The following is a 25,484-nucleotide window of genomic DNA, read 5'->3' as shown; positions in this document are numbered from 1 at the left end:
AGACGCACCATAGTTGACGGACTTTGAACGCGACATTAAGTGACGTCACGACTTAGTTGGGTTAGAGATTATTTATGTTAATATAGTCAGTTGGTGTTAGGACTTCATAAGGGATAACGTGATCTGAGTCTATAACTGTTTGAAATTAAGTCTTTTCTACTTGTTATATGTGTAGGTCTTGTTACTTGTTAGTTAAGTGCATCGAATACACCCGTACAAGAAACCCAGACATCTCCAGAGCAATCTGTCCAAGTCAGACAGCCATCAACAACTACAAGGGCAAGGCCTATCACACGTGTATTATTTCTTTCACCCGTATAGCAGGAAGCTCATTGGCGTATTCATACATAGAACATTTCTACTACATTGGTTTGTTTTATCAAACGTTATTGCTATGTCATAGCCCTAGCCTCCTGGAGAAGTGCAGGGGAGAGAAGCGGGAAGGAATTGAACTCAGGATTATCGGGATGATAGTCCGAAGCGCATACCAGAAAACAATGCAGTCAATCAACACATCACAATATAATTCAGTAACATGAATATAATGTTCCTATACATTGACTACACCTTACTAAAGTGGAACTCCCAGTTCATACCAGAAAACAATACAGTCAATCAACACATCACAATATAATTCAGTAACATGAATATAATGTTCCTCTACATTGACTACACCTTACTAAAGTGGAACTCCCAGTTCATACCAGAAAACAATACAGTCAATCAACACATCACAATATAATTCAGTAACATGAATATAATGTTCCTCTACATTGACTACACCTTACTAAAGTGGAACTCCCAGTTCATACCAGAAAACAATACAGTCAATCAACACATCACAATATAATTCAGTAACATGAATATAATGTTCCTCTACATTGACTACACCTTACTAAAGTGGAACTCCCAGTTGCGATGGTGTGTTCCGTCCCCTTTGGATCCAATCAGCATGGAAGAAATGAGACTTTTGGCGTTTGGACAGCCCATTGTTCGCAAAATGTATACCGGTTCGTAAAATGCCATTGAAAAAGATTTAAAGAAACAAAGATTTTATACTTTTAGCCTTTACTGAACTACATTCTAATAGTATCCTAATTTAACTTCGAACCAAACTGCTTGAATGGGTAAAACTGCCAAACGTCTGTACTGATGTTATTTCTGAAATAATTTTGTATTTATTTGATTTTGGATTAGCTTCTTTCTGCGGAAGCTGTACTTACAGGTATTGAAAAAAATTGAAACGACATTGTAGAATCTAAATATCTAGTCAGATTTCTTTGAAGATATTTTCTCTGACATAGTGTAGCAGCAGCTTTTGAGAAAAAAAAAAGGTATCGAGTTTTGTAATTCTTTCTACAATTCGTAAGCCGATGAAGTAGTTCTGAAGTACTATTCTGACGAGTTTAATTTCATAGTAAAAGCATTGCCGGTATATAGATTTATGTTCACCTGAATTCAAACAGAAACTACTGATTTAAATAAGAATACGAACACACTTAAATATGCCACATACAGATATACTAGCCTTACTAATCGATAAAATTAGATTTTAATCAACTATGGAGGCCAAAAGATTCGTTCTCCAGGAAGTAGTGTCTCTATAAATTTTGCAAACATGAAGCATATATTTTTAAACGACACAAATCTCGAATTTAATTTTTTAAAATTCTAGTTCAGCATAGTGTCAACTTTTAAAAAAAATATATATTTGGTGTGTTATTATGTCACGGTTATTGTAGTGAGTTATGTTTTGTTCAGAAAGCCATTTTATATTAGTTCTAAAGTCTACTACACAGATTTCATTTTATCTGAAGTTATACTTCTTTATACTGTAATAGAAGTTCTATTAAGTTTTATTCAGAAAGGAAGCTATTCAAGTTATTTCAAGTATTATAAATTAAGATATAGCCTAATACACCTACAGCAGTTGAGTTGTCTACCAGCAGTTGAGTTGTCTACCAGCAGTTGAGTTGTCTACCAGCAGTTGAGTTGTCTACCAGCAGTTGAGTTGTCTACCAGCAGTTGAGTTGTCTACCAGCAGTTGAGTTGTCTACCAGCAGTTGAGTTGTCTACCAGCAGTTTGTTGCTACAAGTCAACGAGCGTCAACAACACCCTGATTATGAGAAAACAAAAAAACAAAACAAGGCTAGAATATAAAGAGTAGAAAGCAGTAGAAACATAACTTTTTTCTTCACACTGTTCATACCCTCGACCAGATAGTCTAAGTATTAGAGTTTGCTCCCCCTGCTGTGACTTTTAGACGCTTGATCAAGATGGACATGTCTGATCACTGAACTCTTATCTTCCATCATTCTTAATTCTGCTCGAATCCATCAAACAATTCTAAAGGTTGGCGTGTGTATTTATACATTTTGGCACAGATATTGGCCTACGCTAGTGAGAAAACGCGTTTAAACATGTTGAGACTTGACTACTAGAGCCATCTTGATAGAGCCCCTAACATTTGGGTAGATAGGCCTACAACTCTATTTACGAGTAAGGTTCCAAAACGTTGGCTTTTGATTTCATTTCTGCCCAGCAAATTCTTTAAGAAAGACGCTACGTTTAAGTGCACACACACACACACACATATATATATCTGCAATATAAAACTTTCCAAATGATCCAATACGAACAGGGTTCACGTAGAAATCAGTGTCGGTTCTTATGACAAGGCCAAAACGAAGTGTTCCATCGCACACACTTCGGCAATATAAAACTTTCAACATGATCAAATACGAACATATAAATCCGTGTCGGTTCATGTGACAGCGCCAAAACGAAGTGTTCCATTGCTTTCAACTAACACTAGCCCACCAATTTATCATCAGTTTCATCTATTTGAAGCCTTTTTTTTTTTGTTTGTTTGTTTAGCACGGGAAAAGACGAATCTTTATTATGCATAGACATTCCTAAAAATTTGTCTTCCACCACATAAAACAATGGCATGGCATTTATTACCTGTCAAGAAACTGTAAACGAAAAGACATTTCTCTGTCCTCCTTTTTGGGGTCGTACCATCCGTAGTCAGGCCTTGGCGAGAAAATGCCCGTCAATGGCATATTCCCCTTCAATCAAATACAATCTTCGCATCTTCCGATTTCAACGCACAAACTCATCAATAGAAAACAGAGCTCCAACTATGACATCCTCCTTTGCGAGAAGGTATTCGCGTATAATCTGGTCTATTCATTGGAAACCTAGCTATCAGGTGTTCTTTGGCATCCCCGTGCATTTTTTTTCACTCTAATTGAAAGAGTGACTTCGATGATCAACACAGCGGTACCTCAGTGAGAGGACCATGCAGTACATGCTGAAGAAAATGTCGTACATAAAGTTTCATGTTTGCGCTGATCTCATCAATATGACCATAAAAATATCTGCTAGTTGTACACATTCGATAAACTGATAATATTCATAGTAATTTTAATTTTTCTTTCTTTTGTTCTTCTATATTAGGCTTTGTCATCCTTTGACGTGGAGGCCTGTTGGTTGTACAAGTTTCGGATGTTCATTCAGAAATGAATATAAGTATATCCTATAGACGGGCCTAGTCCAAACCTCCTGACGGAGGGCAGGGTTCAAGCCCGAGACAAACCAATGAAACCCCAAAGCGCACGCCACTCAATAGGCAGACTCCTCGCGTTTGGTGACCCTGCCCAAAAAGGTCTCGAGAATGGGACTTATCGTAATCTGCAGAAGACATTTTGAGTAAGCTTTGATCTAATAGGTTTATAATTTAAATGAAGGATAGAGATGTCTGTCTACTCAAAGTGCTAGACGAACTTCAGCTATATTCATTAGGTTTAACACCAAGAACGAAATCATTTCAGATTTTTTCAATGTCTTTCACCAAAGTTGATATAATTTATGCATACAAAGGCATTATCAAATCTGGCACTTTGTGACAAGATTAGAAGTAGTAGTGGATTCTTATTTGTGGTACGAAGGTGTAATTAATACATCACCAATGTATGTCTGCTTTGTACACAAGACTGCGTGGGATAAATGTATCCCCTTTGCTTTTCTAGTGTCAGAAATGCCCAGCTGTTGACTGTAAAGAAAACGAGTGTAAAACGAGTATGCTGCATTGCAATCCGTTCTGTCAATAATACCTTCTTTTTTTAGTCTATGAAAGATTTCTATTTGTTTCTGCATGTTAACTTCAGATGTCGAATTTATCGAAAGTGCATTATCTAAAGATAAAAGACAACTAACACGTGGCAAAAACACGTGACATTTTCTCGTGACATTTCAATTTCGTCCTAGGCTAAATGACTGGCAGTTTGCCTAAGGGAGTAATAAAGCCCCACCCTTCCTCTCCAACATACCAGCTTGTAACTAGCAACTCGTGACAAATGTTGGGCAAATGCCAGAAACGTAGGCCTAGTCCTCGTGTAAAATTACAGGACCAACTTTGCTCCAGTTCATATGCCTGGGAAAATAATTGGATTTGCGCCAATCATGCCGCTCGCACACGCAAGCCCAGCCGAAGGTTTCTTTGCAGCGGTCAAGGTAGTTTGAGCTAGTGGAAAACTTCACCAATACCGCTTCTAACCAGTTCTAACCGCCCAAAACTGGTTCTCACCAACGACAGTTTCAAGTAGTCAGTGAGATCAATCAAGGTTCTATTATTCGTCTGCTAGGGGGCGCGGCGCGCGTAGCTCTCATATATGATGGAGTGCTAAATTTTATGACACTCTATAGTGTTTTTTTTTTTTTTTTGTTCTTAAATATATTTTAAAAAAAAAACTATGAATACCAAAATATTGAGCAGAATATTTTTCGTTATTTCCAACCCTAGAATTAGAAAATAAACTTTTAGGCTTCATGTAAACAGAAGCAGGCCTAGCCTTGTGCAGATTCGTGAAAATATAACTGACCAATCAGAAGAGACGAAATACTTTGTTCACAGATCGAAAGTAGGACGGAAATTAAATTTAGTGCATTCGCATGGTCGGAATTAACATCTAGTCTAGCTCTGCTCAAGTCCAATGTGTGTTAATAAAAACACAACATAAAGAGATTTTGTTTTACACATTATGTGGTCTCTTAAAAACATGATTAATCAGTGTGTTAAATGTGGTTCTAAATTTACTTCTCCCGAGAAACCGTTGAAACTTTTGCCATGTCTTCATTCAATGTGTTTAGATTGCTTGTATGGCCGAACTCCGGTTCGCGAATTACTGGATAAGGCTGTCGCTAAAGAAAAAGCGGGATCTATTGATAAAAAAACGCATTCCAGTAAAGATGTGGAAAAAAGTGCAGATGACTTGGATAAAAAAAGCGTTGATGATGCAGACGCCGATTCGTCAAAATCTGAGACAAAAAGCGATGATTCTGCTGGTAACAAATCTCCCATAAATGGAGATGGTAAACAAGATGGACAGGTCAGTGAGCAGGAACCCGATCCTGAAGTTTCGTCTGACGTTACCAAAAACGCGACTGATGGGTCAAGCTCTCAAACATCATCCCCAGGCCCATCGTCTTTGGCAGAAAACAGCGTATCTAATGTTGATAAAGATGGAACCAAAAACGATACAGAAGTTTCAGAAGATTTGGATCATTTAGTGGATATTAAACCTAAACCTGTTACAGGTAGGGTTCTTACTTTAATGGTTTTAATACTTTTAACATACATCTAGTCTACTATACAAGTACTGTGTATGCATGACGCGTAGGATGTAATCTTCTTTTTTGTAGTAACGCCTGTATCATATAAGATAAGATCTAGATCTACAAGCTAGGGCATAGGCCTAGGGCATGCCTAGCCCCTAGAATGGCCTAGAATATGAATAATGCCCAATAATTTGTCTAGATTAATCATTCAGTGTCATTCACTAGTCTAGATCTAGATCTAGGTCTAATGTACTAATGATTAGAATGATTAGATCATTAGAATAGTCTATACTCTAATAAATCTAATAGCTAGCTACTGCTAGGGCTAGGCCGCTAGAGACAGTCACTAGAGTCTAGACTATTCTAGATCTAGTTACTAGAATATAGATCATCTACTATAGAATACTATAGATGATAGATCTATCTAGAATCTATTGAATTCTAGTGACTCATACTAAGACACTGAGTTGTAGCATAGATCTACAAAATCTACATTGATTGCATGATCTATTTTATTCTAGGTACATAGATCTAGATATATGAATATGCATTATAGATCTAATATATTTAGATCTAGATTATAGAATTATACTTATTATACTTATAGATCTATTTATTATTTATCTAATATAGATCTAGAGTCTAGAGCTACCTACCTCTAGACAGTCTAGAGTTGTCTAGACTAGTAGAGGTCCAAGGGGGTTAGTCATTGTTCTGGCCATATGATATCCTTATTAACTGTAGGCCACAGAAACATGATCTTTACATCATCTGCCCTATAGATCACAAGGTCTGAAATGGGAACAACTTACTTACAATGTCTGCTTGATATTTGGAAACCCTATAACACCCTCGTTAACTGTAGACAACAGAAACATGATCTTGACATCATCTGCCACATAGATCAAAAGGTCTGAAAAGGGAACAACTTACAATGTCTGCTGGATATCTGGTAACCCTATCACCGGAGCACTGATGATAGGCTACAAATCAACATGTACTGCATATATATAATATATAAGGCTATACAAGGCTATAATGCTGAGTGAAACCATAATATGGGCTGTTATTTGTCTTTTTACACATTTTTATTTACAATCATTTAAACCAACAAAAAAGGATTGAGATATTTTTTTTAATTTAGAAAATCAGTTTATAAAAATAATTGTTCTGCTCTGCACCAAATAACCACAGGAAAAATAGAAAAACAATGGAAGCTGAATGGTTAAACTTCATTAACCTTTACCTATCCTGTAGTCTGTTGGACCGCTGGGGCACCAAGCAAGACTTATCGACCATCTTTCTCCATTCCTCCCTGTCTTTTGCCTTGTTTACAACCTCTTTCAATGGCAGGCCCGTCCATTCTTTTATGTTGTCCTCCCATCGCTTTCTCTGTCTGCCTCTTCTTCTTTTTCCTGGTACTGTTCCCTAAAGGAAGGTCTTTGCGAGCTCTCAGATCTTGTAATATGGCCATAGATTTTAAGCTTGCGTTTTTTACAATAGTTAGCAGGTCATCATGGGGTCCGATCGCTGCAGTAACCCTGTCTCTAATCTCTTGGTTTGTGATGCGGTCTTTGAATGTGCTACCTAGGATCCTTCTGTAGCATCTCAAATCCATTGCTAGGATCCTCCTCTCTAGCTCTGCAGTCAGCGTCCAGGACTGGAAAGCATTTAATAATGTGGCCATGACCAGGGAGTGCATCAGTCTGATTTTGGTGAAAAAGGGCTAAGCCCTTGTCTTTCCATATTATTTTAAGTTTTGAAAGGGCTGCTGTGGACTGTGCTATTCGGGCCAATAGTTCAGGTTTCGTTCCCTCATCTGAGACAATAGTTCCGAGGTATTTGAAGCTGCTAACCTAGTCAGCTTTTCACCTCCAATACTGATGCCCCTTTTAAAGCCCTGTTGGCTATTGGTCATAATTTTTTTTCGGCATATATTTATGTTATATGCTGCGGAAGTCTTGTCAATGCGCATCATCAGGTCTGCTAGTTCTTCTGTCCCTTCTAGGCCATCAATGTCATCTGTGAAGCGCAAGTTAGTAATTCTTCTCCCTCCAATGCTAACAGTACCTTCATAGCCCCCGAGAGCATTTTCCATTATCCTTTCAAGAAAGATATTGAAACAAAACAAGGACTTACTTTTCAGTCACTAACAAAATCATGCAGACACATATGTTTATAAACGGAGCAAAATTATCCCAAACATCCTGAATAGCCATGCACATCTTTTTAAAATGAAAGGATGTGTTCCTTAACTTATTATTTTTTTTTTTTTTTTGTACTTGGAATTTCAATTACCAGAGAAACTATTTTCTCCCTTCACTCTTTTCCTGTTTTTTTATTAGCACCAAGTGTCTTCTCATTGGGCCATATCATAGCAGTCCTTTTTCAGATGTGATGATGAAGCTAATCCATTAATTAAAGTTGACCATTGATCTTTGAGTTGAAGCACTACTTGTTTTTTTTTTTTTTTTTTTTTTTTTAAGATGTAAACAATTGTATACATAACCAAATCTTTCATATGATGATATACTTGTAAGTAAGTTGTACACTTAAAATTGTTGCTGAATTTCATCATTATCCTCTATTTCTTCTAAGACACTTCAACCTTTGGGTTTTGTTATTATTCCACTTAGCCAGGATTTAGTTTTTCTTAAAGGGTAAACAAAGCTTGGTAAAATACACACACTTAGATATATTTACTGGCCAGTGGAGGAAAGCAATAATAAAATACAATTAGTTTTATGCATTTTCTGGCATTGGAAGTCAAATATTGACATATTTTGGTTACTATATATTTACTATTAATGATATTTTATGGAGAAAAAAAAATTGGATTTACCTTGACAAAAATGAAAGGATGGCATTTATTTCAGTAAGAACACATTTTTGTACTAGTTTTATATTGTCAAAATTCTGTTTTGTACATTACTGCTTTTGTTCTGTTTAACTTGGTTTCTCTCTTCTGAAACTCTATACATATATATTATTTGAAAGAGAGAAAGATAGAGAAAAAAAAATCATCTTTTAAAAAACGAAATACTTTTTTTTTTTTAATCCTTCCAAAAATAATTAAATTTGTGGGAGGTGCATATGCTGTTAAAGGTTTTCTGAAACACGAAGCAGGCTTTTTTTTTTTTTTTTTTTTTTTTTTTTTTTGTCAACAAAATGGGTTATAAATAATTTTTGTTAATGTGACTTTTGTCTCAGGTAACTTTGAGAACTAATTTAAATGTAATAGTTAATGTTGAGAATACAATTTTTAATACTTTTCTTTTGATTTTATATATATAATCTTTGTAATTCTTTTTTTTTTTAAATTACTTTTCTATACACATCTCAACATCATTATATTCAAACATACCTTTCTTTTATATTTTATTTATATTATATGCTTGCACTCTCAGTAATAGAAAAAATTATTAGGCCAGAACTGGAAAATCCCAGGAGTTACCTTGAATTTAACAAGGGCACATAATGCAAATATTTTATTTGCTTTTCAAATCAATTTACATTGGAAAAAGAAAATTCAAAATCATACATAAAAAGTTGTATCAATAGCCATGCTGATACTTATAATAAAAAGATTTTTCTTTTTGGTCACAATATATGTAGGCCTACATAATTTTAATATTTTATTAATATTTATAAAATATTTAATATTTTGGTCACAGTTGACTGATCTGATGTTATTAGGTGTTTAAATTTAAACAAGACTTTGAGGTTATGTGCATTCTATCTAACAATAAAGTAAAAAAATGTTTTCTAAATAATTTTTAAAATCATAATGAAGTAGTTTAGGTAGCTTCTTCAGTTGATGTAGTTATATTATTTTTATAGTATCACAATGGAACAGCAACAAACAAGTTCAGTAAGTTACACACTGTAGTGACACAGCATTAACTTGCTTGAATCCTTTTAAAAATCAATCCACAGATTAAAAATATAAATTTTATCCTATGGCATATTCATCTATTTAATTAAATCCTAGTCTTTTGAACCAATGTATGTTGAGAACAGTAGCTTAAGTAATTTTTATCTTGCTATTGGTTTTCCCACAGAATGCCCTGTCTGCCGTGATCCCATCGATCAACCTGGAACTAGCCTAATGGATAACATGTTTGCTGCCCTGGATCCTGACCATGCAGCATCCCCCCAAACCAACACAAAACACATGTGTACAGCATGTGATGAAGGAGAGGAGGCTGGCTCCTACTGCTTGCAGTGTGAAGAATGGCTTTGTGACAGCTGTGTTGATGCTCACAAGAGAGTTAGAATCACAAAAGACCACACAATATCTTCCAAGGAGGATGTCAGTGTAAGCAAGCTTTTCCATGACATATTTCTCAGATGAATTATAAAGTTCTAGTAAAGTTTATGAGAGCTACTAGCATTTAAGCACATGATCATCTTAAGATAATGTTCTGTCTTAGTGTTAAAGTAGTCCTGTCTTAACTAACTTTTATATTTCAAAATATTGTGTTTTTTTTTAGTTAGTTGTTTTATTTATTGGGATCACATAATAAAATGAACCATAAATTAAAACTAACATTAAGAAGGGTGGAATGTGTCTTGTACAGTGAAAACAGCATTCATTTTTCCCTTGTTAAACATTTAGAGCTGGTAGAACTCGAGGAAATCTTGAACATTTCAGGACTAAAATTGAGACTGTTTGATTTGGAAGTCCATAGCTTCATCACTTGGCCATTATTTCACCTAAGATTAAACAGAGCTGAGATTAATTATCTACTTTAAAAAAAAACAGTTATTGATTTATCTTAGTGCTGGCTAAAATAAAAATGAAAGGGGACACAAAAAGCTTAAAAACTCCATATTAATAGAGTGCATTATTAAGGACTGTATATTAAAAGAAAAATGTCCGTGACAATTTGATCAGTCTCTGTATTTTTTGAAGCCTGGATTTTGTTTATTAGCTTAAAAAAAAGTTGACATATTTTCTTACTGTAGTGGAGCTATTTTTTTTTTTCTTAATTATTATTTTAAATTAAATGGCTACTATAGAAAGAAAAGAATACACTTCATCATCAAACATATTGTTATAAACCTGGTGGTGGCACAGATGGGGGTAGTGGTATGTGTGTAGTCAGTTGACACAAATTGCCCCAGGGCAGCGCTAGACGAGCGGTCAACTGTGACGAGCTACGACGGTTGGCCGAGACGAGTGTCAACATGATGGTTCGGGAATGATTGGCATCTTGAACAGAGCTCAGAAGCGTCATGAGGGATGCAGTCATGTGACGAAACTAGAAACGTCAAGCGATGTTCCATCCGGCTCGAGAAGGCTAGCAGGGACCCTATATAAAGAGCGGAGGTGTCGCAGTCAAGACGGTTCAGACCCCGGTTCACTACAGTCCGGTCGACTACAGTACAGTTCAGTGTGGTTCAGTGCGGAGTACTATCAAGTACAGTTGAGACGAACGGCGTCTTGATCTTGGTCTGTGATCGAGTCCGACACAACGAGCCCAGTGTGTGAAGTCAGTCCTGAACTGTTGAACCCAGTGCAAGTACGGAACAAGACAGAGAGGCCAGTGCAAGAATTGTAACAGTGGTATGGTTGATATGGAGAGATATTTGTACAGCCTGTGTTACGTGTTGCCAATTGTTCAGTACATTGGCTGTCATTTATTGGACATTAAACTGTTACGTTACTTTGGAGCCCTGAGTTGTCAAGTTTTTTAAGTTGGTGGTGTAAGGTGCATTTTGCAGAGAGCCTGTATAGTGAGATTCGTAACAATATATTTTACTGTCTAAAGCAGAAACTTTCTGTGACTTCAAATATACTAACTGGAAAGATTTTTAGAAATTTGTTTTTTTTTTGTTTTTTTCTTGCATGGATTTGGATATTAAAGCCTTGAGATTGGTTCATTTCTTTATAAAATAAATGAAGTTGGAATGTACTGTTTTCATAGTTGCCTAACATAATGGATGAACTGGGAGAAGAAGGAAAGATTTGCTAAGAAGATCCATGTCAGTGATACTTTATTAGAAGAAAATTATTTTTTTCTAAAAGACTTTATAAGAAAACAAATTTTAAAAAATGCATTAAAAGTGTCACTACAAATCTGTGAATACACAAGTAGAAATGTAAAATTAAGTGAAAGGCTAAAATTCCATTCTTCATTTTTATTTTAATATAGTGGAGAGTAATACTTTATTTTTTTTTTTAGGCCAAAGTTGTTACAAGTAAATCTCCATGGGAGCAGCTGATGATGTGTAAGCAACACAAACAGGAACAACTGAAATTTTTCTGTGAAAAATGTGAAAAATTAACTTGTAGAGATTGTCAATTGATGGACCATAAAGAACATAAATACCAATTCCTTGATCAGGTAACCCAGTTCATAAGCTAAGAAGCTATACATTGACTGTTAAACAATTCTAAAAGTTTTATTTTGTTAAATTAGCTATTCATAATTTTGTGCAAAAATATGAAGGAAGGCAAATTTGTCAGGCTAATACATTATTGAGCCTGTTACCTTTTTTTGACATTTTATTGTTATACATATAATGAAAGCAAAAGCAACATATTGTATGTTTTCATACAATTTATGTTCTATGGAGTCCAGCTAGGATCATATTATTATTGATCCACAGGCTGCAGAGCAATACAAGGCAAGGTTAAAGGGCAGTTTAGCACTCATGGGAGAGAAAAGAGCTAAACTGGCTACAAGTAGAGAGGAAATAGAACAGAAATTAAACAATTGTAAAGAGCAGAAAGATAGCCTGCAGCAAGAAATTCTCAAGCAAGCAGACATTTTAGTCAAAGGTATAAGGCAGGTAAGACTTCAACGATTGCTGTTGCTAGTGTTGGTTATATAATCATTATAATGTCAAAATTGTTAGACATTTAGTTTAATTTAGTTACTTACTATCATAGACTGACTGTGAACACATATTTTATAGTAACGACATAGACGTTGGGGTTAGATATTAGTGTAGACTTTTAGTTCAGTTATTTGTAGACTCTCAAAGGGATAACATCGTTTTAGTGACTGACTCGACGGGGGCCCATTCTGCATTAAAAATTGTTATATTTTCATCTGGAATGAACTTAGTCATTGAGCCTTTGATCCTGTTAGTCATTGAGCTGTTGATCCTGTTTATTATATATTTAAATACAACTTAGACACATGCATCCGTTACAATATACAGAATTGTGATAATAGCCTTCAAATTCACACAGAAGTTTCTATGCTGGTCTTTAGTTAAAAGCAAAATAATATCAAAGAGGCATTATAATGCTGATTATCTTAACTTCTGTTAAATTTATGTTTAAATTTGCTCAAAATGTATACATTTAAAAAAAAAATATTTCTAAAGATTTCCTATCTTTTGATGTTATGATTGATCATATACTGTCTAGATTTTTTCATTGCATGGGCCTTTGTACAAAATGAGATTTTATTTGATTGCAGGCTGTTTGGGGTGTTTTGTCTAATCTTGCCTCTTTTACTGATGCCGCCACCAAAAGGCTGAACAAAGAGATAGATGATGTATCTGATCTGGTAGGCAAGTTTGACCACTGTATACAGTTTATGGAAGACATCCTAAGTGAAGGCTCCAGTATGTCTTTGCTGTACTCCAAAGGCAATGTTGAGACTAAGTGTCGCAAAGTATACCACACTCAGGTTGGTGGAGTACTACTGTATGCAAATCTTCTAAGAAATTTAAGCTATCTTCTATATTAATCAAATAAATGAGTCTAGGAAATGGAAACAATGTTTTCTATGGTTGAAGTTAAATAGTGCCAAATAAAAACTATTAAATGGGTCTAGCAATGAAATTTTTTTTGTTTTTAGGTGGATCCCCAATCACTCAAAGGTACACTGTTGATTCAGTACAAACATGATGTTAATTGGCTGCTAGGCAATCTCAACAAGATAGGGGCAATTTTTGTTAACGGAGTGCGCTACCCCCCTGATAAAAATGGACAGGTTGCTCGCCAGAGCTCTGGGAGTAATTATCAAGACTCCAGGTCTGCAGCTCTTAGTGCAACAAGCCCACATCTACAGCACATGGCTAATCAGGTAAAGAATACTTTTTTTTTTTCTTTCTGATGAATATAACAATAGGAATATGGTGAAATAAGCAATAAAATAAACTGAAAAACAAAAAAAAGTGGAGTAAACATGTAAGCACTTCATTTTCTTTTAATTTAACAAGTTTTCTACTGTAAGATAATTTTAAAGTAGAATATTTTTTAAATTTAGCCTATTCCTGGTCAGCGTGGACATTCTGACTGGTCAAAATTTATTCAGTCCAATGCCAAGCCACCGGCACCACCAAACATGACAATGAGTCCTATAGGCAGTTCTTCTTCACTGCCCCCTCAGCTAACTCTGCCATCTAATCGCCGACCACAGAGCGGATCCATTTCTCATCCATGGCAGGGTAAGGTTCACCAAATTTGTCATTGAGAAATATGTGATTGAGTTAACTTACCTGTGATTATGTTAACTTGGATTTTTTTTATGTTGACTTAGCTGTGATTGAGTTAACCATAACTATATAAGTTTATCTTAAATCAACGTTTGTTTACTATTTCAGCTCCACCTGGTATTCCTGGTTCAAATTTCCCTGGTCACTTTGTTGCTGGTCAGCTCCTCACACCTCATCAACAGGTTCATTGAAATTGAAGACTTAACACATTTTGCTCCAATTAGTTATTCTTTAAAATGAGTTAAACAATTAGCCATCTCCACTAACTTTTCATTTTCTTATACAGCCATCTCGACCTGCATTTACTCCCATGAGACTTCATCATAGACCAGCTACTCAGCCATCTTTCCCTGGACAGATTGACCACAGTAAGTCCTAATTTAAAAAAAAACCACTATATTCTGACAATATCTGCAATATTTTCAGTGAAGGGAAATTTTCTCACTAAATTTTTTTTTTTTTTCTGAAAAAACAAAATTAGCACATTTTAAAAAAAAAGTGAAATTATTCCTCCTTTTCAGAAGAATGTGAACTAATGATTTTTAAAATATTTTTTTTCTAACACGTGCATGTGCTCAGTTTAACTTTGACTAGATTTTAACTTGGTCATTGAAAATAAATCATGATCAGGTAGAAACACAAATTTGTGATTTTATTGATTTATGTTAGGCACTGTTTAATCTAGATATTTTAGCTGGATTGTTTTGTTTGTAATCCAACTCCAGATTGTTCTTAGTGTATTTTAGTTGATTATCATTGTAATTTTATTTTCTCAATCAGGATCTCAGAGTATGCACAGTCCTCCTCAGTATCGTATGGGTGGTGAGGCTAGTGGCACGCCCAGATCTGCCCATAGTACACCTGATCCAGCAAGACCAGCAAGTGCCGGAATGTATGATGGGACTGTTAGGCCTGATAGGTAGGTCAATTGACCTTCAGTTAACTAGTGATATGAATTTTATATTATAGGTTTACTGTGAATAAAAATATTTCTGCCCATGTTATTTTTGTTTATTCTAATTTTTCAAATGTCTATGAAACTGCTACTCCTTTTTCAACCTTCAATTTGATTTCAAAATGATATATTTTTACAACTAAATAACCTTTGAACTGGCATGGAAATATGTGTTAGGAAAAATCAAATTATTGGGTGATCTTGTTTTTGTGTAGTATAATTACTTATAAAGACACTAGTAGATTATGTCTAGAGATAGTGTTTGTTCCTTTATTTCAGTGGGGGGTCAGCCATGGTCGATATCAAAAAAGAAAAGCGGGATCACTCTCCTGATTGTGTTATCATGTCTACCAGCTTGAAGACAGAGCGATCACCTGCATTTCAAACAAGTCCTTTGGTAGGATAACCTTCATTTCATTTATATAGATTGGTTTCTTCTGTAGACTTCTTTGCTTGCTAGTTAAATGTTTCAATAGTTGTTTTTTTTTTTTTTTAAATAAAATTGAGCTATTGGTTTTATTATTGAATTTCCTAACAAAATAATTTGTTCCTTCAATTTAAAATGTTTTTTGTTTTCTTTCAGAAGCAGTCAGAGACAGTACTGGTATGTAATAATTGTTAATGGTATTAAGACATATTAAGCTGCTACATTTTCTATTTGTTATCCAATAGATAACTTGTTCAATTATGAAACATAAACATTTTTTTTAAAAGGAAATGCAAAGAAATCTTGATGAAGTAATCAGAGCTGTCCCAATGGACATGAGTGACAATCTAGAGCAGATAAGTGGGCCCAAAACACGAAGTCTAGACAGTGGGCACAATACTCCAAGGACATCTCCAGGACCATCTCATCTGGATAACCACGTTGATGGTAAACATATAACTTTAAAAGAAGTAAAAAAAAATAGTTTTGTCTCGGAACATGATTCTAATTTGTACAAACTATTTAAGAACCTCCAAAAGAAAATTGTTTGAATAAATCTTTAATAAATTTTGCTTATTTGAAAATAACTGCATATGACAAAACTTATTTCTATTTAATAGTAAAAGATTTATTATCAATGTGGTCTATTATAATTGAGTATGGAAAATAAAAGTTTTATCATCACTTTTCAGAAAATATTCATCTCAAAAACAAAACAAAAAATCTGGAATACATATTCTGGAAAAAAACACACTTTCAATTATAATATGTGTAACTTTTTATTTTTTATTTTTGCGAAAAAATATTGACACTGTAATTGTATGTTTGTATAGCGCCACATTCTCCGACAGACCAAGAGCTGAGGGATACCTGGCAAGGTGGTAACATGATGCCAGGTTTCTCCTTGTCACAGGCAGACAACCAGGGAGATCCTAATGATGATTACTGTGCTTGCTGCCACAATGGTGGAGATGTTTTGTGCTGTGACAGGTGCCCAAGGGTTTTCCATCTACAGTGTCACATTCCAGAACTTTCTTCAGTACCAAGGTAAATTTATATATCAATAGATCATTTTTGATACAGCATCTAAAAACAAAACAAATATATTTTTGTTCACTCAAAGATGTTCAGTGTTGTCAAAATAGCTTTTGATACACATTTAGTAGACATAAAGATGTCTTTCAAACAAAAATGAATCCTAGTTTAGATTTTTTTTCTTCAAATTTTTTTAAGAATCAGCAACTGATTTTATAGTATAAAATATTACTTTTCTGTAACAAAAATAGATTTTGAATTAATCAAAATCAGTTAAGAAGATAATTTCAAGCATTTTATTTGTCTGTAAGAACTTTGTTTATTTGTACATTTCTCTTTCAGTGGATCATTTGTTTGTACTATATGTGAAGGAGACAATCCTATTTCTCCAGAAGAATCCAGTTCAGGAAAACGCAAGTCTCAAAGTGGATTAGTAGAAAATGAAGCAAAAGTGAGTAAAAAAAAGTTGTTTTTTTTTTTTTTGGTTGTGTTTTGAACCTTAATATTACCTAACCTTTTGCTACTCTGCACAACGTGAATTCTATTTCCCAAGTTATCTTTTCTATACAAATAAGTCTTTATTATTTTTTTTTTTATAATTAAAGAAATACATCGTAATTGTTATATTTTTTTCTTTAAAATTTCTTTTATTTTTTTAAATAATAAAATCTTCTTTCTTTAGACATACAATAATTTTTAAGCTTTTTTTTTTTGGAAAGTAAACCTTTTTCTATGTTCACAAATGCTGGTTTGAATAAAAAAAAAAGTGGAATCAATTTTAAAAAATACATTTCTTGATAGCTGTTTTTTTATTGCAACCTCACACAGATCCTCATTCCAACAAAGTCATCATCATATAATAAGACACTGGTACTAAAAACTTATTGTTACATGCTTGTTCTAGACTAAACCACTGTACAGTGTTACATCACTTATCAAGTGTGTACTGTTCTAGATCCACCCTCTATTGGAGGGACACAATCCTTTTTTTTCATTTAGTAGTTAAGCATTGTTTTAAGTGTAGATAAACCCACACCATTCTCTTATACACATTTCTTTCTCATTCTCTTAATCATCATTATCATCTAACTCCATTTGAGTGAGGGCTTGAGAGATTCAAATTCTCTCTTGAAAAAACCCTGGACAAATACCTCAATAACTTTTTACCATATAAAAAAAAACAAGTAAAAAACATTGACTTAATCTTCATAAAAATATTTTAAACTCTTTGACCTAAAGATGTAATTAAAATAATGTTTTGTGTACTCACCTACAGCTGGAATGTATTAGTTGTGACTTAGGATAGGGTAATACCTGTAACACAACAATATTATGAACAATAGTTTACATTCATACTTTTTTTTTTAAACCTCATTAAAAATGAATCCTAAACTAGCATTGAAATGCTGTATTCTATTTGAACTTCTCCAGTGTTCCCTCAGTTTATTATCCTATGGCTGAAGTGAATACAAACACACACAGACTTTCCTATAAACAGACATTTTATTGACAAAATCAGAAATAATTTAACTCTTTCTCTCCTAATCGATGATACCATCGTTGATTTTGACATCATTAAATTTAATTAATGATTAATTTTTTTTAATTTGACTTTGAATTATATAAAAAAGCATGCATTCCCATTTAATTCTATACCAAATACAACATTTTTTGATAACAAACAACAAAGCTTTTGAAGCCCAATCATAACAGGGTAGTGAAATAGTAATGAGCCAAATGAAGAATTCCTTCAAAACGTGGAAAAATAATTACGGAGAGAAAAAGTTAATTTGCTTCCAAACCTGTCTGTATTAAACTTTTAATATTAAAAACATTACTTATATTTCTACTTCATTTTGAATATTCTTTGATGAAAGTACTGTTTCAATTGATCTGCAGGTTTGTGAAAGAATTCTCTTGGATTTGTTTTGTCATCCATCAAGTGTCCCATTTCAGGAGCCTGTCAATAGAATTGTAAGTGAGAGAAGTAAGGCTAGGGAAAACTAAATCTATTTCTTTGTCTAACTGTTGGCAAGCTGTGTAGATGGCCAACAAAACAACCAAATACTCTTTCTCTTATCCTATATATTTTGAAAGTCATTTAGTTCACTGTAAAAATACCAGGAAATTCACTGAAACTTAATCCCAAGTTCTTTGGATTAACATTCTCTTGATGTGAAATCCTGCTACACTAACTGCTAAGATGGTAATGGGGATGTCATGAGCTAACAAAAATTAGTAAGAAAACATGTTGGTTCCTAAATTTTAAAATCACCAATACTAAATAATTTATCATAATAACATGACTTTTTCTTTTTAAATGCTCAGTCCCTTATGTCAATATAGTGAGATTATTGTTTGAAAAATAAAAAAAGGTTCTTGCTATTATTTGTATCTTTAAGTGGCAGTGGTTGTGATCAAATAAAATTGGCTCAACAAGAAAATTATGTGCTTAAACAAATTGGGGCTGACAACTGTCCTGAAGAAATGACCACTGTGAGATCCCTCAATAAATGTTTCCTATTAGCATGTGTACAAGTGGTGAAAACATTTGACCAACAAGCTACTGCTTGGTGAATAGGGCTCTAATCCTGAAACTTAGATCTTTTTGATTCAACCAAACTTTGATTCTATAATATATGTTTTCACTCTGAATGTATTGTTGTTTTGTAGCAAGTACCCAACTATTACAAGATCATCACACAGCCAATGGATTTTACTCAGATTAAGTCAAAGTTACAGCGCAGTCATCCTAACCATTACCACAGCATCAAAGCTTTCCTTTATGATGTTAGACAAGTGTTTGTTAATTGTGCCATTTACAATAAGGTAAACAACCCCAAGTTATGTAAGGTACTTAAAAGTAGAATGCAATATTTTTGTGTAGGTGCCATTATCATATAAAAGTTATTTAGTTCTTGCAACCTCCATAAGCTCCAGAGGGCAGCCATCTTTCTCCCTAGTACAGGGAATTAGGGCAATAAAACAAGGTTTAGTCTGAACTGACCTGAAGTACTTGACAAAACACCATCTTGTATAAAGAAAACTCAGAACCAAAAAAAAACAACTTGGTCTTATAAGTAACATGATAGACATTCACTATTCATCAGAAGTACAAAAAACAAAAGTATAAAGATATTGACATAATTATTTTGGGTTGTTAAATTGTGTAGCATATCAAACTATTTAATCTAACGTGTTTGTATAAACTTGTTACTTAGAACTTGTTTCCAGGAACTCTGTAAAATGTAGATCCATGCTCTTCCTCTCTTTTCTCTCTCTCTTTCATGAGCTGGCAACTTTATACACCATTGATTTATTTTTCATTTGATCTTGGGAATATGGGCATGACATGGCCTAAATTGTGGCGATGTGCCAAAACCCCAAAATATCAATATCAAATACCATTTGATCTTAGTTTTTATCTTTCTAAAGATGTCTAATTTGAGATTTATATGATTTCAGGCTAGTTCTGAGGTAGGAAAAGCTGGCAAAATAGTTAGAACTGTGTTTGAAAGCATCATTGAGCGCCTCATGCCCCAGTACCTGAGTTTTGTCAAAGAAAATCCAACACCTTGCTTCAGTGCTCTCCAGAGGAATGACCCTGAAGTCTTCTCTGAAACAGAACCAAGCTCTCCCAAAAGGCAGAGGCTGGATGAGTGATAGTACTAATACTATTGAATATTTTTGTTTTATTCACCACTGGCACAAGCTTGGATTTTTTCTTTTCTGGCTATAAAGAATTTGAAAAGGCATTAACATCGAGGATGGATTGACCATTTTTCTGTCCTTCAAACTATGTGAAAAACTGGACTGCTGTTAAAGTCATCACTAATAACATAGTGGGATAAAAGTTGGATTATTCTAGTGAACAGTTCACATGCTGTGTAGACATGTTTTATTTCAATCTGGATATTTTACTAGTGACACAGATATCATTTTTTCCCCTTGGATATTATTTCATTAGGATGTAACAGAGAGAATTGGACTTATTATCACAACTTGTATTTTGTGTTTACATTGGTAAGTCCTTGTTCACTGTGTGATCTAAGTAAGCTTTAACAATACACAACTAAGTAACTGACAAGAACTAATTGACTGATGAGTCAAGTAACTGACAAGAACTAAGTACTGACAAGTCAAGTAACTGACAAGAGCCAAGTGACTGACAAGAATTAACAGACAAGACTTAAGGGACAAGAACTAAGTGTTGTGTGATACATGTAAATTGTGTACATGTAGAGCTAGTCAATAGTGTTTTGTTTTTTTATTTTCTGTGCTGCAGTACTTCCTTAAACTATGCATTTTGGATGCTGCAGTTTTCTTAGTAGGGTGCCTCACATTTTTATTTTGTTTTGATTGGGCTCAGTAGAAGACTTCATTACGACAGGCATATGGGCACCTTGGTTCAGTACTATTAAGTGACAAGTAATTAGGGAACTCAAAAGGTGGATAGCATTTATCATATTGGTTGATACATATGTAATTTGATTTCTACCTTCTACTGCCAACCTTTTTTTTTTTGTTATGTACAAGGTCACAGACTAGTTTTTAATTGCTTTAATTCTGACCTAATTTTGATACATGGGTGTCATAAAATGAATATATTTTACTCCTGTTGTTGTTGCAATTTCTACCCCTTTTTTCCCCCCTATATCTATAAATGAATTTTTTTTTTCATTACTTGTTTGATATGTTAGTACTGTAACATTTTAAAAATGATTATAATGCAGTTTTTAAAATGTTTATAGTTCTCCCTCAGGTCAAATATCATATTTATTTCTTTTTACTTGACTCTATGACCATATACTTTTTAAATCAGGAAAATAAAGATATATATGGCAAATTTATCTGTGTTTCCTATGTTACCACCATATTAAACTTAATACAAATATTGTTATAACAGTTTTGTAACTCTTGTTCTCCATAATTATTTTCCACGTTTCAACGATGGAATTATTCACTTTGCTCATTCGTCATGCTCTACCATGTTAGGATTAATCTTCAATTGATGGCACTACCATTGAAAAATGAAAACTAAACTGACTGTGAACAAGTTGCGTAGATCTCGGAAATATTTTAGGTTTCAAATTAACATTATTTTTTATAATATTTATCCATATTTTCACAATATTTTATATAAAACATTTAAAAACTTAAATGATTATCTTGAGCTCATTATCCCATGTCACTAGCATTGGAAACATCAGTCTAAAGAAAATATAAGCACCCTGCTTTGAGAAGGATGCTTTAAATAAGTTCTCAGTAAGTGCATGTTGTTAAGAAAACAAAATCTGTCTTACAACAGAGACTATTCAAGATGAAATTTTAAGCAATTTTTTGGAGGAAAGAAAACAAAATTAATTAGTATTTAAGGATTGACAATGGCATCATTGATTTGACTGAAATGATGGCTTCAATTTGACAAAGGCATCGTAGCAGAGAGAAAAAGTTAATTTACTGTTTTGAAAAGCATTGTTTGTGTGTCACAGGTCCGTACTAAGATAATTGTCATTGACTTGTTACTGACCTGGTTTGATTAAAAGAAGTACTAACTTTGATTAATGATTACTGAATTAAATTTGTAAACTTGACCTGCTTGGAATCTGAGAAATGATGATTTAGCTCTGAATTTTGAAAACTACTCTTACTTTACAAATGGCACAAGTAATGTTCTCCAGTGACAGCTATGTATCATGCAATTAATTCCTACCCTGTCTTAGAAGGCTAGCTAGCTAATGTTTATCCTACCACCTAGTTTTTGCCTGGGTTAATTAGGGTAAAATAATGCTAAGACCAGCAAATGTCTTTGGCTTAAATGAAATTAACAGGCATTTCACTCCTATGTAAAACCAACACACAGGGCTAGAATATTTTACCTTTAAGGATTGTTCCATTTGTAGAGACCTAATATTAAAGCCATTATTCTCTTTTTCTGAAGACCAGAGCAATCAATGTATAGTATATATTTTTTTATTTTTTTTATTTTTGTAGTAGTGTCAAAACAACCTTTATCGAAGGTAAAAGTATGATAGAATACATTTCAAATAAGATTTTAGAAGTTAACTTAAAATAAAATTATAAGAGCTACTAACTTAAAATGCTAAAAATGGCTTTGTACATGCATCTCTAAAGCTGATGTTTAAAACACAATCTGCCTGAAGTAAAAGCAGTCAATTTGCATGAATATTTAAAAAAAAATTATTGTAATGCCAATATTAAATGCCAGTATTTTTCTGTTTTAAAAAGTCTTTAAAAAATAGTTTGATCTCAACATAAGTTTTTTTTTTTTTTAGTTGCAAAGTAATGGTATTCCTAGTGTACTTCCATTCTTAGGTAACTGATTAGTCTTGACTAAAGCTTCCACATACCTTGACATACAATTACACCACAAGGTTTATTTAGATTAAATTGAGTAGTGTTTTTATGATTTGATTGCCAATAGTAGGAGTCACATTTTAGACTAAATGAAGATTTGGGTGAAATGAATGCTAACTTTTTGTGTCAGATGAAATAGAATTTCAAAATAATACCAGATTAAATTTTACATGCATCAAATCAAACAAATTGTAAAAAAAAAAATAGCATTAGTTAAGTATCAATTGATATACTGACCATTGAGCTATGTGTGGGCTGAAACTATTCCTAACATTTTCTGACTATGAAGTTCAACATTTTGATTTTTTTTATAAAGTTGTAAATATCTGCTTTCTAGAGAGCATTCTTAGTGGATTTATAGATATAGGCCTCCTTTTTTTTTTTTAATGTTTTGGTCAATATTTAGTTTAAAATATTAACAAATTTTCCAAACCAGATGCTATGACTATCAAAGAAGACACAGTACTGGTATATAGTTGAGACATTTGAATTGTATTGAGCCAACTAAAATTTTTAAAAATCTGATTATGGTCAAGAAAGAAAAAAAGTCAAAAGATTTCTGTAAAAGCAATATTCTTGAACAACTGAAGCTTTTTTTTTTTTTTTTTAAGTTGATTTTGTTTTGTTCATCCTCCCACCTTTGATGTGAATGTTTTTAAACCTCCAATTGCCTTGACCTATTTATTTGATAGTTTGTATCACAAAGTGTGTTATGATTCCTCTTATTTACTTAAACCCATTTTAAAACATTTATATCTAGAATATTTTTATATCTTTCTAAATTTGTGCATCAAACTAATGCAATTTAAATTGTAGGTGATTGCGTTTTTTTTTTTTAGTTTTTTTTTTCTGTGTAAATAATGTACAGGTTCATGTAGGGGTTGGGATCTTTATGTGCTGTGTCTTGGATCAGATGTTGTTTTTTTTACCTGTCTTTATTTCCTGTTTAATTTCCGTGTCATTCACTTGCTGATTTCATCACCACTGTTCTCATTTCATCAGCTTTTTTTTTTCACTGTTTAATTTATTGATCATCTCTTCCATCCTCTGTTGAAACTATTTTGTTTCTTTGCCTGTCTCTTAATGAACCTTTGTTTGTGTCTGTCTTTGTCCGTCTATTTGCTTCAAATTGTTGAGCTGTCTGTGTCCACTTCCATACTTGGCTGTCAGCATTTCATCTTGCTTCCATGGCATTTTGTCTTCAAGGAGATCAACTTTGGTATTCTTTTGTATGTGCTGGTTACAAAACATGAAGTGACACTTTGCTTCAGGAATATATCAACTCATTATGACATCAGAATGGCTCAGTAATTCAATTTTGAGAAAGATAAAAATCAGATTCAACACAACTCACTTTTGTGGGGATTTAAAGCTTTTTTTTTTTTTTTAACTACCTTACAATTTGAACACAACCTTGCATGCATGTATATAATATTAGTTCTGGAATGTGTCATGTTAAAAATGTATTTATATTTATAATGAAATACAACTTATTCTGTTGAATTCCTTGGTTTTCCAACAATGTATATAACCTAGGAGATGTGTGTGAAAGAACTGGGCTTCACTACTAAGGTAACACTATTGTGCAGTAGAATTGGTTCATTACGCTGGAGTGAGCTTGATGTTTCCTGACTTGCCAACAGAGCAGACAACTTGTAGTGAACCATGAATAAATCAACTATGACTAAACTTTGTGTGTTTATCTTTTCTTATTTGTGTTTAGTCTTCTAATGCTAATGTAGTTGCATCTAAATGTTTTTACAAAGCTTATATCAACTCTCTCTGTCTGTCTGGTCAAAAGTTTGTGCACATTATTTCTACGACACCCAATCTCTGATCAAGCTGAAATTTAGCACAATTATTTCTTTTACCTGACATCACAAGAATCAATTTAAAAAGTCAATAAACTATTGGTAATAAATTGTATTTTTGTGAGGTACTTTGAACAAGGGAAAGAAATTGTACTGGACGATTATAAATCGTCGTCTGAGGTTTAGTGAACACAGTCATGAAATAGAAACAATAGATAGCTCTACAATCTTCCATGTTCATAGACGTTCGTGTGAATTACATCATATAAAAAAGAGTATGCTGGTTCGGACTATGACCAGAGCATGTTGGTTTGAATTACATTCTGAGAGTACCCGGGGGTACACCTGTGTGGAATGCATAGATGTGAACTACCTGATGAGGGTGCACAGCTATGACAACTTCATGAGAGTGCACAGGTATTCTACACACAGGATGGGCAGCTTATCATGTTTGATTAAAGTGGCTTAAGCCTTTGAGGATCAATCTAAAGGCAAGTAAAGGGCCTTACATAAAGTGTGGTCAAGAAATGAGTGGAGCCAAGGCTAATCAGCATGTTTGGGTCCATCAGAGTGTACATTACATTATTAGAAATTGTCATCTATTAAACATTGGCATGCACCATTTAATGTATAGTATACCTTACAATTTACTCATTCTTTTAGAAACATACCATTCAACATATACTAGCAGATACCCGCGCTGTGCCACGGTTGAAACCCCCTAAAAGAGTATGAAAAAAACACACACTTCTTAGGTCCATACGTTGTAGGCTTTTGTCTTGTCTACATTGTAAC

At 33.7% G+C, this 25,484-nt stretch overlaps 1 protein-coding gene and 1 long non-coding RNA gene across 4 annotated transcripts; one reads left to right on the top strand and one right to left on the bottom strand.

Moving 5' to 3' along the window:
- The first annotated feature begins 4,654 nt into the window (after positions 1-4,654).
- LOC106051613 (E3 ubiquitin-protein ligase TRIM33-like) lies at positions 4,655-24,567 on the top strand. 3 transcript variants are annotated; one of them, XM_013206817.2, is made up of 18 exons: positions 4,655-5,602; positions 9,685-9,941; positions 11,812-11,973; positions 12,239-12,421; positions 13,060-13,272; positions 13,444-13,671; positions 13,870-14,035; positions 14,192-14,265; positions 14,370-14,451; positions 14,864-15,002; positions 15,318-15,435; positions 15,622-15,642; positions 15,753-15,912; positions 16,299-16,512; positions 16,843-16,951; positions 18,400-18,474; positions 19,174-19,329; positions 19,966-24,567. In XM_013206817.2, the coding sequence occupies exons 1-18, from the start codon at positions 5,047-5,049 to the stop codon at positions 20,161-20,163; spliced, it is 3,111 nt and encodes a 1,036-aa protein (XP_013062271.2). In that variant the 5' UTR covers positions 4,655-5,046; the 3' UTR covers positions 20,164-24,567. The 3 variants fall into 3 exon arrangements, with proteins under 3 accessions (XP_013062271.2, XP_055900066.1, XP_013062270.2); XM_056044091.1 differs by having other exon boundaries at positions 4,656-5,602; positions 13,855-14,035; positions 15,625-15,642; XM_013206816.2 differs by having other exon boundaries at positions 4,656-5,602; positions 13,855-14,035.
- LOC129928697 (uncharacterized) lies at positions 16,242-18,454 on the bottom strand. The gene is made up of 2 exons (XR_008780175.1): positions 17,771-18,454; positions 16,242-16,551 (listed from the first exon to the last, which is right to left on the bottom strand). It is a non-coding gene; the product is annotated as an uncharacterized LOC129928697 (long non-coding RNA).
- Positions 24,568-25,484: the final 917 nt, after the last annotated feature.

Source organism: Biomphalaria glabrata, chromosome 10, assembly GCF_947242115.1.
Source record: "Biomphalaria glabrata chromosome 10, xgBioGlab47.1, whole genome shotgun sequence".
Taxonomy (NCBI): Eukaryota; Metazoa; Mollusca; class Gastropoda; family Planorbidae; genus Biomphalaria; species Biomphalaria glabrata.
Note: the sequence above shows the minus strand (reverse complement) of the source record. Positions and strands in the feature narration are given on the sequence as shown.